The 16,269-nt window shown below is 41.3% G+C and overlaps 2 protein-coding genes across 2 annotated transcripts in view; both read left to right on the top strand.

Moving 5' to 3' along the window:
- Window positions 1-16,269, top strand: part of SLO2 (slowpoke 2) — a 1,142,188-nt gene that overhangs the window by 995,501 nt on the left and 130,418 nt on the right.
- LOC139764710 (ionotropic receptor 93a-like) lies at window positions 1,781-10,321 on the top strand. The gene is made up of 6 exons (XM_071691597.1): window positions 1,781-1,787; window positions 1,945-2,095; window positions 8,172-8,358; window positions 8,893-9,129; window positions 9,483-9,739; window positions 9,849-10,321. Exons 1-6 carry the CDS (start codon window positions 1,781-1,783, stop codon window positions 9,988-9,990), a joined length of 981 nt encoding a protein of 326 aa, XP_071547698.1. The 3' UTR covers window positions 9,991-10,321.

Genomic DNA, 16,269 nt, shown 5'->3' with positions numbered 1-16,269 from the left:
CCTCACCTGGCCCCTACATATATATATATATATATATATATATATATATATATATATATATATATATATATATATATATATATATATATATATATATATATATATATATATATATATATATATATATATATATATATATATATATATATATATACATATATATATACACACATTTGGATTTGTATGTAGGATTTATGGATCTGGAGAAGGCATATGATAGAGTTGATAGAGATGCTCTGTGGAAGGTTTTAAGAATATATGGTGTGGGAGGCAAGTTGTTAGAAGCAGTGAAAAGTTTTTATCGAGGATGTAAGGCATGTGTACGTGTAGTAAGACAGGAAAGTGATTGGTTCTCAGTGAATGTAGGTTTTCGGCAGGGGTGTGTGATGTCTCCATAGTTGTTTAATTTGTTTATGGACGGGGTTGTTAGGAAGGTGAATGCAAGAGTTTTGGAAAGAGGGGCAAGTATGAAGTCTGTTGGGGATGAGAGAGCTTGGGAAGTGAGTCAGTTGTTGTTCGCTGATGATACAGCGCTGGTGACTGATTCATGTGAGAAACTGCAGAAGCTGGTGACTGAGTTTGGTAAAGTGTGTGGAAGAAGAAAGTTAAGAGTAAATGTGAATAAGAGCAAGGTTATTAGGTACAGTAGGGTTGAGGGTCAAGTCAATTGGAGGTGAGTTTGAATGGAGAAAAACTGGAGGAAGTGAAGTGTTTTAGATATCTGGGAGTGGATCTGGCAGCGGATGGAACCATGGAAGCGGAAGTGGATCATAGGGTGGGGGAGGGGGCGAAAATTCTGGGAGCCTTGAAAAATGTGTGGAAGTCGAGAACATTATCTCGGAAAGCAAAAATGGGTATGTTTGAAGGATTAGTGGTTCCAACAATGTTGTATGGTTGCGAGGCGTGGGCTATGGATAGAGTTGTGCGCAGGAGGATGGATGTGCTGGAAATGAGATGTTTGAGGACAATGTGTGGTGTGAGGTGGTTTGATCGAGTAAGTAACGTAAGGGTAAGAGAGATGTGTGGAAATAAAAAGAGCGTGGTTGAGAGAGCAGAAGAGGGTGTTTTGAAATGGTTTGGGCACATGGAGAGAATGAGTGAGGAAAGATTGACCAAGAGGATATATGTGTCGGAGGTGGAGGGAACGAGGAGAAGAGGGAGACCAAATTGGAGGTGGAAAGATGGAGTGAAAAAGATTTTGTGTGATCGGGGCCTGAACATGCAGGAGGGTGAAAGGAGGGCAAGGAATAGAGTGAATTGGAGCGATGTGGTATACAGGGGTTGACGTGCTGTCAGTGGAGTGAATCAAGGCATGTGAAGCGTCTGGGGTAAACCATGGAAAGCTGTGTAGGTATGTATATTTGCGTGTGTGGACGTGTGTATGTGCATGTGTATGGGGGGGGGGGGTTGGGCCATTTCTTTCGTCTGTTTCCTTGCGCTACCTCGCAAACGCGGGAGACAGCGACAAAGTATAAAAAAAAAAAAAAAAAAAATATATATATATATATATATATATATATATATATATATATATATATATATTTGTATCTTTTAAAATGTAAAGGTCATAGTTATTGGGAAAGGCATGAGAAGGTAGAGTTCCAAAGCTTCGAGGTGTAGGGAAAGAAAGTTTTCAAAACTGCCCACCCGTAAGTTTCCAGCGGGCACACAGTAATCATATGATACAGTAGCTTGGCGAGTATTACGTGGTCTAGCCAGTGGTGAGGACAGACAACTAGCCAGCTCCCGGGAGGAAAAACCAAAGTAATACCTATCGAAGATGGCAAGTGAACATACATTGCGGCGTAGAGCAAAAGGTCAAGTTTGAAAATTATCCTTGAGAATGTATAAGTCAGACTGGTCTCAACTCAACTCTGTCAAGTAAGGATAGAGAACTAGAACCACTGTAGATGTGAGAGCAATACTCAATACAATATATTTCAGACGAGATTGATATGTTATTTGACAGAAGTGTGTACGTCTATCTACCGTACAGCCCGCGCGGGGCCCAGCTGCTGCGAGTTGCCTCCTGGACCCCAAACCTCGGCCTACGAGTCATCGGCCAAGCTTCCCTCTTCCCGGAGAAATTCGCCAAGTAAGTGATGTGTTAACTATTGAGCAAGTGATACTGATGCATATCAAAGATAAAGAAGGCACGTAACACTGGTGCAGACGATAGAGGAGGCATGGATCATCATTTGTGACTGATCACTTTGACGATCGATCTTTGTGCATTAAAGAAACTATCACCTCGGCACATGAAGGGTAACAAAGAATATGTGTTTACTTTTCGCGTCTGTTTAAGAAATAGATAATTCAAAAATATTTTTTCACATCTAGAGTGCAGTTGAGTGAGTGGCGTGCAAGAAATAGAGCGAATCGGAACTATGTGGTACCGGGATCGTCGTGCTGTCAATGGACTAAACTAGGGCATGTGAAACGTCTTGGGTAAACCATGAGAGGATCTATGAGGCCTGGATGTAGATAGGGAGCTGTGGTTTCGGTGCATTAGACATGACAGCAAAAGACTATGAACAAATGCGGCCTTTTTTTGTCTGTTTTCCTGGCGCTACCTCGCTGAAGCAGGGGGTAGGGATGCTATTTCCTGTGGGGCAGTGTAGTGCTGGGAATGGATGAAGACAAGCGAGTATATGTACATGTGTATATACGCACATGGCTGTGTGTGTATGTATATGTGTATATGTTGATCTGTATATGTATGTTTATGTGAGTGTATGAGCGTTATGTATATAGATGTGTGTATATGAGTGGATAGGTCACTCTTCGTCTGTTTCCCGGCGCTACCTCGCTGACGCGGGAAACGGCAATCAAGTAAATGCAGAAAAGGAATTTAGCATATGATGCTTTCTACGTAAATGAATAATCTGATATCACTTAATTTTTTCATTACGAAATGAGATATTTTTCGCTTGCTCAGCCAGTCATACTACATATTTTTACAGCTTCTGCGATTATTTTTGATGTGTTCAGTTACTTGGCAAACGTTACGTTGAGTTGTGCAAAAGTATGTTTTAGTTAGCAAGACTATTGTACCAACGATAAGGAAAACCCATGGACCTTTATACTGGAAAATTGCGCTCACCTGTGCAGTAAAATTTTTGAATGATTGCGGGACATGGGAAGATCCAGACTAAGGAAATGATTTTATCAGAGGATTTGTTCTGCTCAGAATATAACTAAAAAATGATAGAACGAAGTCTTATGATAATCAAATTTTATGTTGTGGTACAATGCTTGCACTTAATTGTATCGTTCTTATTAGGAACATTGAATTGAGATCTAATCAATATATTATATTATATTATACTTTGTCGCTGTCTCCCGCGTTTGCGAGGTAGCGCAAGGAAACAGACGAAAGAAATGGCCCAACCCCCCCCCATACACATGTATATACATACGTCCACACACGCAAATATACATACCTACACAGCTTTCCATGGTTTACCCCAGACGCTTCACATGCCCTGCTTCAATCCACTGACAGCACGTCAACCCCGGTATACCACATCGCTCCAATTCACTCTATTCCTTGCCCTCCTTTCACCCTCATGCATGCTCAGGCCCCGATCACACAAAATCTTTTTCACTCCATCTTTCCACCTCCAATTTGGTCTCCCTCTTCTCCTTGTTCCCTCCACCTCCGACACATATATCCTCTTGGTCAATCTTTCCTCACTCATCCTCTCCATGTGCCCAATCCACTTCAAAACACCCTCTTCTGCTCTCTCAACCACGCTCTTTTTATTTCCACACATCTCTCTTACCCTTACGTTACTCACACGATCAAACCACCTCACACCACACATTGTCCTCAAACATCTCATTTCCAGCACATCCATCCTCCTGCGCACAGCTCTATCCATAGCCCACGCCTCGCAACCATACAACATTGTTGGAACCACTATTCTTTCAAACATACCCATTTTTGCTTTCCGAGATAATGTTCTCGACTTCCACACATTCTTCAAGGCCCCCAGGATTTTCGCCCCCTCCCCCACCCTATGATCCACTTCCGCTTCCATGGTTCCATCCGCTGCCAGATCCACTCCCAGATATCTAAAACACTTCACTTCCTCCAGTTTTTCTCCATTCAAACTCACCTCCCAATTGACTTGACCCTCAACCCTACTGTACCTAATAACCTTGCTCTTATTCACATTTACTCTTAACTTTCTTCTTCCACACACTTTTCCAAACTCAGTCACCAGCTTCTGCAGTTTCTCACATGAATCAGCCACCAGCGCTGTATCATCAGCGAACAACAACTGACTCACTTCCCAAGCTCTCTCATCCCCAACAGACTTCATACTTGCCCCTCTTTCCAAAACTCTTGCATTTACCTCCCTAACAACCCCATCCATGAAACAAATTAAACAACCATGGAGACATCACACACCCCTGCCGCAAACCTACATTCACTGAGAACCAATCACTTTCCTCTCTTCCTACACGTACACATGCCTTACATCCTCGATAAAAACTTTTCACTGCTTCTAACATCTTTCCTCCCACACCATATATTCTTAATACCTTCCACAGAGCATCTCTGTCAACTCTATCATATGCCTTCTCCAGATCCATAAATGCTACATACAAATCCATTTGCTTTTCTAAGTATTTCTCACATACATTCTTCAAAGCAAACACCTGATCCACACATCCTCTACCACTTCTGAAACCATACTGCTCTTCCCCAATCTGATGCTCTGTACATGCCTTCACCCTCTCAATCAATACCCCCCCATATAATTTACCAGGAACACTCAACAAACTTATACCTCTGTAATTTGAGCACTCACTCTTATCCCCTTTGCCTTTGTACAATGGCACTATGCACGCATTCCGCCAATCCTCAGGCACCTCACCATGAGTCATACATACATTAAATAACCTTACCAACCAGTCAACAATACAGTCACCCCCTTTTTTAATAAATTCCACTGCAATACCATCCAAACCTGCTGCCTTGCCGGCTTTCATCTTGCGCAAAGCTTTCACTACCTCTTCTCTGTTTACCAAATCATTTTCCCTAACCCTCTCACTTTGCACACCACCTCGACCAAAACACCCTATATCTGCCACTCTATCATCAAACACATTCAACAAACCTTCAAAATACTCACTCCATCTCCTTCTCACATCACCACTACTTGTTATCACCTCCCCACTTGCGCCCTTCACCGAAGTTCCCATTTGCTCCCTTGTCTTACGCACTTTATTTACCTCCTTCCAGAACATCTTTTTATTCTCCCTAAAATTTAATGATACTCTCTCACCCCAACTCTCATTTGCCCTTTTTTTCACCTCTTGCACCTTTCTCTTGACCTCCTGTCTCTTTCTTTTATACATCTCCCACTCAATTGCATTTTTTCCCTGCAAAAATCGTCCAAATGCCTCTCTCTTCTCTTTCACTAATACTCTTACTTCTTCATCCCACCACTCACTACCCTTTCTAATCAACCCATCTCCCACTCTTCTCATGCCACAAGCATCTTTTGCGCAATCCATCACTGATTCCCTAAATACATCCCATTCCTCCCCCACTCCCCTTACTTCCATTGTTCTCACCTTTTTCCATTCTGTACTCAGTCTCTCCTGGTACTTCCTCACACAGGTCTCCTTCTCAAGCTCACTTACTCTCACCACCCTCTTCACCCCAACATTCACTCTTCTTTTCTGAAAACCCATACAAATCTTCACCTTAGCCTCCACAAGATAATGATCAGACATCCCTCCAGTTGCACCTCTCAGCACATTAACATCCAAAAGTCTCTCTTTCGCACGCCTGTCAATTAACACGTAATCCAATAACGCTCTCTGGCCATCTCTCCTACTTACATAAGTATACTTATGTATATATCGCTTTTTAAACCAGGTATTCCCAATCATCAGTCCTTTTTCAGCACATAAATCTACAAGCTCTTCACCATTTCCATTTACAACACTGAACACCCCATGTATACCAATTATTCCCTCAACTGCCACATTACTCACCTTTGCATTCAAATCACCCTTCACTATGACCCGGTCTCGTGCATCAAAACCACTAACACACTCATTCAGCTGCTCCCAAAACACTTGCCTCTCTTGATCTTTCTTCTCATGCCCGGGTGCATATGCACCATTAATCACCCATTGATTTATTACTATACGTTTGTGTAAATAAATTATACATTTCCTTTTTTCCATAGCCAGAGGTTGAACCATTATGTGACATTCATTTTTTTCATTCATTTCAAGCTAGAAGTTTCAGTTTTCTAAATTGTTTCTTACATTTCTCATATGTATATATATGTATGTGTGTGTGTGTATATGTGCGTATGTATGTGTATGTGTGTGTATGTGTATATGTATATATATATGTATATTATCCCTGGGGATAGGGGTGAAAGAATACTTCCCACGTATTCCTCGCGTGTCGTAGAAAGCGACTAGAGGGGACGGGAGCGGGGGGCCAGAAATCCTCCCCTCCTTGTATTAACTTTCTAAAATGGGAAACAGAAGAAGGAGTCACGCGGGGAGTGCTCATCCTCCTCGAAGGCTCAGAGTGGGGTGCCTAAATGTGTGTGGATGTAACCAAGATGTGAAAAAAGGAGAGATAGGTAGTATGTTTGAGGAAAGGAACCTGGATGTTTTGGCTCTGAGTGAAACGAAGCTCAAGGGCAAAGGGGAAGAGTGGTTTGGGAATGTCTGGGGAGTAAAGTCAGGGGTTAGTGAGAGGACAAGAGCAAGGGAAGGAGTAGCAATACTCCTGAAACAGGAGTTGTGGGAGTATGTGATAGAGTGTAAGAAAGTAAATTCTCGATTAATATGGGTAAAACTGAAAGTTGATGGAGAGATCTAATCAAACAATAATTAATTTTTTCTTTATGCAGTTATCATAAACGATTCTAGTATTATCTGATGGTGCAGCCGCGAGACAGTGTCAATACTGGAATCAAAATTTTATTTGTCATGATTGGGACGAAAAAGTACCGTCTGATGTAGCACATTTAGATTTCCAAAAGGCTTTTGATAAAGTACCTCACAAGAGACTTTTACATAAACTTAAAGCACACGGAATCGGTGAAGAACTCTGTACATGGATCAGAGACTAGCTTACCGGAAGAAAGCAGTGTGTAGTATTAAACGGTGAAACCTCAGATTGGCTGAATGTAACGAGTGTTGTGCCACAGGAGTAGATCCTAGGCTCAATTCTTTTCATGATATAAATCAATGACCTAGAACTCGGTCGCATATCTAAGATCTCCAAATTTTCTGACGATACTAAACTAGGAGATAGAGCCTGAAACGGGTGGGACTGAGAAATTATTCAAGAAATCTTAACTTACAAGCAGAGTTGTCAGACAGATGGCAAATGAATTTTAATGTGGTGCAAAGTTATGCAGTTTGGAGACATGAATATACGTTACGACTTCAAACTATTCGGAAACTCTCTAACTAAACTAAATGAAGAAAAGAACCTTGGGGTTGTCATCAGCAACAATCTGAAGAACACTGAACAGTGTCAAGCAGCAAGCAAAAAGGCAACAAATGTTAGGTTTTATAGTCAAGAACATAGATTACAAGACACCAGAAACAATTTCATGATTCTCCAGTAAAACTACACCTTGAATATGCAGTCCAGTTTTGGTTCCCGAATATGAAAAACGAGGAAAAATTATAGCAAGTACAAAGACGGGAGACAAATCTGGCACACGAAGAGAGGCTAAAACGATTGGATCTCTTCTCCCTTGAAAACCTTCAGTTACCAGGACAAATGGAATAAAACTCACAGCTAAAAGATGTAGTACAGACGTGGGAAAAAGCTTCTTTTCCCATAGGTGTGTTGAGCACTGGAATGATTTACCGTCAGACGCAGTGAATGCTAAGATTATATATACCTTCAAAAGTCTTTTAGACAAATATCTTAAAATTCAGGTATACTCTGAGAAAAACGCCATAAATAAACTGTATAAACGACTGCGGTAACGGGGACACTAGAAAGCTATTGTGCAGCATCAGGGAGTCGGTGATAGCTCGGAAAACTGGTAAGCGGAGTTACATTTCCTGTAAGTAAATCTTTTTTTTTTTTTACCAGACAATCCAATCGCGGGCCAATCATGCCTACTGTTGCATGTCTTTCTCATGTAAACCCTATCTCCTCCCAGCTTCCATGGAGCCACGGTCAACATCACCGCCCTGCCTTTCGCACCATACTGGATCCAAATTAAAGAAGAGGCTCCTAATGGAAGTATCGTAGAGCGGCTCACCGGTACAGACTACCTTATGCTTAGGGCCATTGCCAATACTCTGAACTTCACCACTTACAACATTCCCACCAACAGCTGGGATGAAGTGAGTAAAATGTTAAATTATTGGCATCATAACGTTAGGCAGTGATTATATCCTCAATCTTTTTAGAATAATGATTATAATATTCATGGGTTCATGGTACGATTAGCAGCAATCTAGTAACATACCAATTGCTACACTGCATCTTACTGAGAGTATGGGAAAACTGTTAGCTGTTAGGGGATCAGAGCATATCAGTGAGAGTATGGAGTTAATGTTTGTAAATCACCAGTTATACAGTGTCATATCATGCTGCAGCTGTGCAGCATGATTCACCTTTACTTTACGACCCTCATATATTAAAGAATTGTTGATCTCTAGCCTAAGAACGTTATGTCAATCATAACATCGAAATCTGTACTGGGGTGCACGGTGATGGCCAACATGTTAGTGGGGTCTTGACGAGGTCGTCTGACTGTGGTATCATTTTGCCACATGGATTCAACTTGCTGCTGATTTTATGACGACCCACCTGTAATATCATTATCATAATGATCACAATGTGCCTACGAATACTTCCTTCACTGTTGTTCACAGGTGGCGTTGCGCGTGGAAGAAAGGTTATCCTTCATCTCTCCGGTGTTTCACATGATGCTTCCACAACGTGCCGCCAGATATGACTTCTCTTTTGAATACGAGTATGCCGCCCTCTCCTTTAGCCTAACTAAGCCTGGACTCAAGCCACAGTGGCAGAATCTTTACTACCCTCTATCTGGTGAGGTGTGGGTGGCCACTCTGGTGGCGTTTGTGGTCATGTCCGCCAGCTTCATCATGGTACATACATGTACATCTTCAACAGTATATTTTGTGATGCTATCAGATCTCACTACATTTTTCGACTGTGCTCTCGTTGTCAGTTCATCAAAAAATAAAGTCATTCTCAATATTGTGATATGGGACAACAATCAGAAAGCTTCCTCAGTGCATCAATTATTTGCAGATGAAAAGGAAATTCTGTGCATTGCATTTTGAGCAACTGATATAGGATTTCTAGTTGTAAAGAAGATTTTTTAAGTATAAATTGATTGAATTTAAGGACGGAAGCCAAAGTCAAGGTATCGGCTTACTGTTGATCGTTTCCACATGCCTTCAATATAGTTTTTTCCTCTCACCTGTTTGCGGTGCAGGTAAGTCGCGCCTTAATGAGTGACAAAAAGCTAGAGGTGAGCCAAGCAGTATTAGAGACTTTGGGGATCCTGATGGAGGAGAATCTGTCTAAGCGACTTCCTCGCAGCAACTCAGGCCGTGTTCTGCTGGCAGGGTGGCTAATTTTTGCATTCATCATTGGCACTATCTACCGCGGCAACCTCACCGCCGCCCTCACTCTCCCTAAGTATCCACCCCGCCCAGAGACCTTGGAACAGCTGGTCAGTTACGTCGACAGGTCAGTAATCAGCTAATTCATGTTATTTTAGTGTCTAAAACACAGATATAAAGAAGGTGATGATACCTGCAAAAATTGTACATAAAAGAAATAGTCACAAATTTCACAGAGTGACGATGCCGCCACACGGGGATGAGTTCCGCAGGTTCTTCCTGTCGTCGAACTCCCCAGTTTTCCAAAAACTGGGTCAAATGATGGATCTCGTCCCGACAATAACTGATGGCATCAAACTAGCTCTGCATAGGAAGTAAGTTCACAGTATTAAGGGAAAGCAGTTTGGAATATAGTGAGAGGTGTGGCAAGATTCTCATGCTTCCTCAAGTAATTCTATAACATGAAAATAATCTTTCTGTAAATAACTAGGTAAGTTCTAATTAACAATTACCACAAGACAAACTTGAAAATCAGGGCAATCAGTTTGTATTAAAGATAAAAATGGACATGGCAGTAGTAGCTAGATTACCTTATCTTTCATTAAGATGTAGGTATGAATGTCAAATACAAAGTAATAAACTACATTCTACAGTCAGTTGCTTGAGAATAATTTGTCACCGTATAAAATGAAATATCTTTATGTAACATAACAATACATTGGTAAAAGGTCTAATTTCCTAAAGAAACTTATCTGTACAATTGTGACAATCGTGCTGTGCCAATCTTATCTACAACCTGAAACTTTTGTGTTACAATGATATACATCTATTGCTATATGGAAGAAATAATATGCAAAAACTGTATGAAGCTTTGATGTGTATCCTCTGTATTTTCTTTGTTTGATGGAGCGAACAAAGCCACCTATATTTCAAGAAACAGTTACTTATAAACTTCAGTGTACATATAATTACCCACAAACAACTTCTACGAGGGTCCTGGCATTAACCAAAATTTTCCTAAAGGCTCATGTAGTTCAACACTGCGCTACTTCCAGTAGTAGGGAAATGTAGAATCCTTTGGTCTGGGAAGTTTTTTGGCAACACAGTTTTCCCAATGATACAGCCTCATCAAAAGAGACTTTTCACGAATGGTATAACCTCGAGCAGAAAGTGTACAGTAACACCAGCTTTAATATATTGTTACGAATTCAATACTTATTCAGGCAAGGTCGCCAGTAACATACGTTACAAATACTACTATTCCTTGTCTTGCAAGGACGTTATAGATTTGTCAAGTTGCACAACTCAGGATAACACAATAATAAAGTTATGGGATTGAATTAAAGACCAGCAGTACACTAAATCTACTTATAATGAAAGAATTCAAGTGTACAAAGATAGGCACATAAATCAAGCATGAAACATTACGTTAACACTGAACATTAGAGTTAACATTGAACATAAGATAACATTTGTACATGACTTAACATTCCAGATAAGATTTCAAGCCAGGAGTTCTCTTTCCTCTATGGCAGTTCTTCGATAACATTACACTGATAATTATAACGGGCTTACAGCACAACACTTGGGTAATGGGCTTTAGCACAGCAGGGCTTACAGGCTTACAACACAGCAGGACTTACAGCAGGGGTGGACCACTTACCTCGCTGGGCTAGAAAGAGCGAGACTCAGCGGGTGTCATGGGTATATAAGCGTTCCCTGCTAGCTATACAACCTTACATTTTGATTGGCTATGAGCTTCAGTTACATTCTGATTGGTTGGAGGAACAGTTACACAAACTGCGTAGATCACCCTCCCTCTGGTAAGCCTGCAGCGACATGTCCAGTACGGTGGCGAAATATTCCGCAGCTGATGACAACTTACTCCCCCCCCCCTCCTCGGAGAAGGGTCGGGGTGCTCAAGGACAAATGACCATCTGGTTTCAAAATAAAATTAAAATTAAAGTATTACGCCTAATGCTTGGTGTGAACTGACGCTCGGAGGACGTCTCAGAGGGAGGCCTTAATCCTCGTCCTGATAAGAAATATCAATACCATATGGACACACACACGTTATATACGCGAACATGTGAGCACAAGCATACGTGTTCCGTAACAATATATCTTTTTTCTTTCTTTCATACCTGCATTAGTGATGTAGGGCCAGGAAACAGAAGGAAAAAGACATACATACACACACACACACATATATATATATATATATTTATTTATATTTTTATTATACTTTGTCGCTGTCTACCGCATTTGCGAGGTAGCGCAAGGAAACAGACGAAAGAAATGGCCCAACCCCCCCCCATACACATGTATATACATACGTCCACACACGCAAATATACATACCTACATAGCTTTCCATGGTTTACCCCAGACGCTTCACATGCCTTGATTCAATCCACTGACAGCACGTCAACCCCGGTATACCACATCGCTCCAATTCACTCTATTCCTTGCCCTCCTTTCACCCTCCTGCATGTTCAGGCCCCGATCACACAAAATCTTTTTCACTCCATCTTTCCACCTCCAATTTGGTCTCCCTCTTCTCCTCGTTCCCTCCACCTCCGACACATATATCCTCTTGGTCAATCTTTCCTCGCTCATTCTCTCCATGTGCCCAAACCACTTCAAAACACCCTCTTCGGCTCTCTCAACCACACTCTTTTTATTTCCACACATCTCTCTTACCCTTACGTTACTCACTCGATCAAACCACCTCACACCACACATTGTCCTCAAACATCTCATTTCCAGCACCTCCATCCTCCTGCGCACAACTCTATCCATAGCCCACGCCTCGCAACCATACAACATTGTTGGAACCACTATTCCTTCAAACATACCCATTTTTGCTTTCCGAGATAATGTTCTCGACTTCCACACATTCTTCAAGGCCCCCAGAATTTTCGCCCCCTCCCCCACCCTATGATCCACTTCCGCTTCCATGGTTCCATCCGCTGCCAGATCCACTCCCAGATATCTAAAACACTTCACTTCCTCCAGTTTTTCTCCATTCAAACTCACCTCCCAATTGACTTGACCCTCAACCCTACTGTACCTAATAACCTTGCTCTTATTCACATTTACTCTTAACTTTCTTCTTCCACACACTTTACCAAACTCAGTCACCAGCTTCTGCAGTTTCTCACATGAATCAGCCACCAGCGCTGTATCATCAGCGAACAACAACTGACTCACTTCCCAAGCTCTCTCATCCCCAACAGACTTCATACTTGCCCCTCTTTCCAAAACTCTTGCATTTACCTCCCTAACAACCCCATCCATAAACAAATTAAACAACCATGGAGACATCACACACCCCTGCCGCAAACCTACATTCACTGAGAACCAATCACTTTCCTCTCTTCCTACACGTACACATGCCTTACATCCTCGATAAAAACTTTTCACTGCTTCTAACAACTTTCCTCCCACACCATATATTCTTAATACCTTCCACAGAGCATCTCTATCAACTCTATCATATGCCTTCTCCAGATCCATAAATGCTACATACAAATCCATTTGCTTTTCTAAGTATTTCTCACATACATTCTTCAAAGCAAACACCTGATCCACACATCCTCTACCACTTCTGAAACCACACTGCTCTTCCCCAATCTGATGCTCTGTACATGCCTTCACCCTCTCAATCAATACCCTCCCATATAATTTACCAGGAATACTCAACAAACTTATACCTCTGTAATTTGAGCACTCACTCTTATCCCCTTTGCCTTTGTACAATGGCACTATGCACGCATTCCGCCAATCCTCAGGCACCTCACCATGAGTCATACATACATTAAATAACCTTACCAACCAGTCAACAATACAGTCACCCCCTTTTTTAATAAATTCCACTGCAATACCATCCAAACCTGCTGCCTTGCCGGCTTTCATCTTCCGCAAAGCTTTCACTACCTCTTCTCTGTTTACCAAATCATTTTCCCTAACCCTCTCACTTTGCACACCACCTCGACCAAAACACCCTATATCTGCCACTCTATCATCAAACACATTCAACAAACCTTCAAAATACTCACTCCATCTCCTTCTCACATCACCACTACTTGTTATCACCTCCCCATTTGCGCCCTTCACTGAAGTTCCCATTTGCTCCCTTGTCTTACGCACTTTATTTACCTCCTTCCAGAACATCTTTTTATTCTCCCTAAAATTTAATGATACTCTCTCACCCCAACTCTCATTTGCCCTTTTTTTCACCTCTTGCACCTTTCTCTTGACCTCCTGTCTCTTTCTTTTATACATCTCCCACTCAATTGCATTTTTTCCCTGCAAAAATCGTCCAAATGCCTCTCTCTTCTCTTTCACTAATACTCTTACTTCTTCATCCCACCACTCACTACCCTTTCTAATCAACCCACCTCCCACTCTTCTCATGCCACAAGCATCTTTTGCGCAATCCATCACTGATTCCCTAAATACATCCCATTCCTCCCCCACTCCCCTTACTTCCATTGTTCTCACCTTTTTCCATTCTGTACTCAGTCTCTCCTGGTACTTCCTCACACAGGTCTCCTTCCCAAGCTCACTTACTCTCACCACCCTCTTCACCCCAACATTCACTCTTCTTTTCTGAAAACCCATACAAATCTTCACCTTAGCCTCCACAAGATAATGATCAGACATCCCTCCAGTTGCACCTCTCAGCACATTAACATCCAAAAGTCTCTCTTTCGCACGCCTGTCAATTAACACGTAATCCAATAACGCTCTCTGGCCATCTCTCCTACTTACATAAGTATACTTATGTATATCTCGCTTTTTAAACCAGGTATTCCCAATCATCAGTCCTTTTTCAGCACATAAATCTACAAGCTCTTCACCATTTCCATTTACAACACTGAACACCCCATGTATACCAATTATTCCCTCAACTGCCACATTACTCACCTTTGCATTCAAATCACCCATCACTATAACCCGGTCTCGTGCATCAAAACCACTAACACACTCATTCAGCTGCTCCCAAAACACTTGCCTCTCATGATCTTTCTTCTCATGCCCAGGTGCATATGCACCAATAATCACCCACCTCTCTCCATCAACTTTCAGTTTTACCCATATTAATCGAGAATTTACTTTCTTACATTCTATCACATACTCCCACAACTCCTGTTTCAGGAGTATTGCTACTCCTTCCCTTGCTCTTGTCCTCTCACTAACCCCTGACTTTACTCCCCAGACATTCCCAAACCACTCTTCCCCTTTACCCTTGAGCTTCGTTTCACTCAGAGCCAAAACATCCAGGTTCCTTTCCTCAAACATACTACCTATCTCTCCTTTTTTCACATCTTGGTTACATCCACACACATTTAGGCACCCCACTCTGAGCCTTCGAGGAGGATGAGCACTCCCCGCGTGACTCCTTCTTCTGTTTCCCATTTTAGAAAGTTAATACAAGGAGGGGAGGATTTCTGGCCCCCCGCTCCCGTCCCCTCTAGTCGCTTTCTACGACACGCGAGGAATACGTGGGAAGTATTCTTTCACCCCTATCCCCAGGGATAATATACATATATATATATATACATATACACATACACACACATACACATACATACGCACATATACACACACACACACATACATATATATACATATGAAAAATGTAAGAAACAATTTAGAAAACTGAAACTTTTAGCTTGAAATGAATGAAAAAATGAATGTCACATAATGGTTCAACCTCTGGCTATGGAAAAAGGAAATGTATAATTTATTTACACAAACGTCAATAGCAGTTCTCATCAATTTAACCACTGTATCAATAAGCTTCAATATATATATATATATATATATATATATATATATATATATATATATATATATATATATATATATATATATATATATATATACATATATATATACAAACATAGAAACGCGCATCTTCAGAGAACATACAAACCTCCAACAGCCAGGATCGAACCCAGGACCCCTGTGCAAGAGGCGGGAATGTAATCGCTAGGCTATGGGTCTGGCTAATAGGAAATAACTATTCGAATACTATGTACTCGAATACAGGCTATGTGCCCCTGTTGGGAAATGACCGGTGCAGACCCCGTTGCTCACCAATGTGAGACGAAGGGTATTCGAGTACATAGTATTCAAATAGTTATTTCCTATTAGCCAGGCCTATAGCCAATCGGTTAGCATTCCCGCCTCTTGTACAGTGGTTCCGGGTTCGATCCTGGATGTTGGAGGTTTGTATGTTCTATGAAGGTGCACGTTTCTATGCACTATGTTCGTATTCATATACCTCCGCGTTGTACAGTAAGGCTCGGTAAAATGCTATCTGCTGGCTATGTGCGCCTGTTGGGAAATGACCGGTGTAGACCCCGTTGCTCACCAACGTGAGACGAAGGGTATTCGAGTACATAGTATTCGAATAGGTATTTCCTATTAGCCAGCCCATAGCCTAACGGTTAGCATTCCCGCCTCTTGCACAAGGGTCCCGGGTTCGATTTTCCTGACTGTTGGAGCTTTGTATGATATATATAATATATAATAATAAATATATATATATATAAAATAATATATATAATATATTATATATAATATAATATAATAATATATATATATATACATATATATATATATATATATATATATATATATATAT

This window comes from Panulirus ornatus, chromosome 50, assembly GCF_036320965.1.
Source record: "Panulirus ornatus isolate Po-2019 chromosome 50, ASM3632096v1, whole genome shotgun sequence".
NCBI classification, from domain to species: domain Eukaryota; kingdom Metazoa; phylum Arthropoda; class Malacostraca; order Decapoda; family Palinuridae; genus Panulirus; species Panulirus ornatus.
The sequence above is the reverse complement of the archived record's forward strand: the minus strand, read 5'-3'. Positions and strand labels throughout refer to the sequence as shown.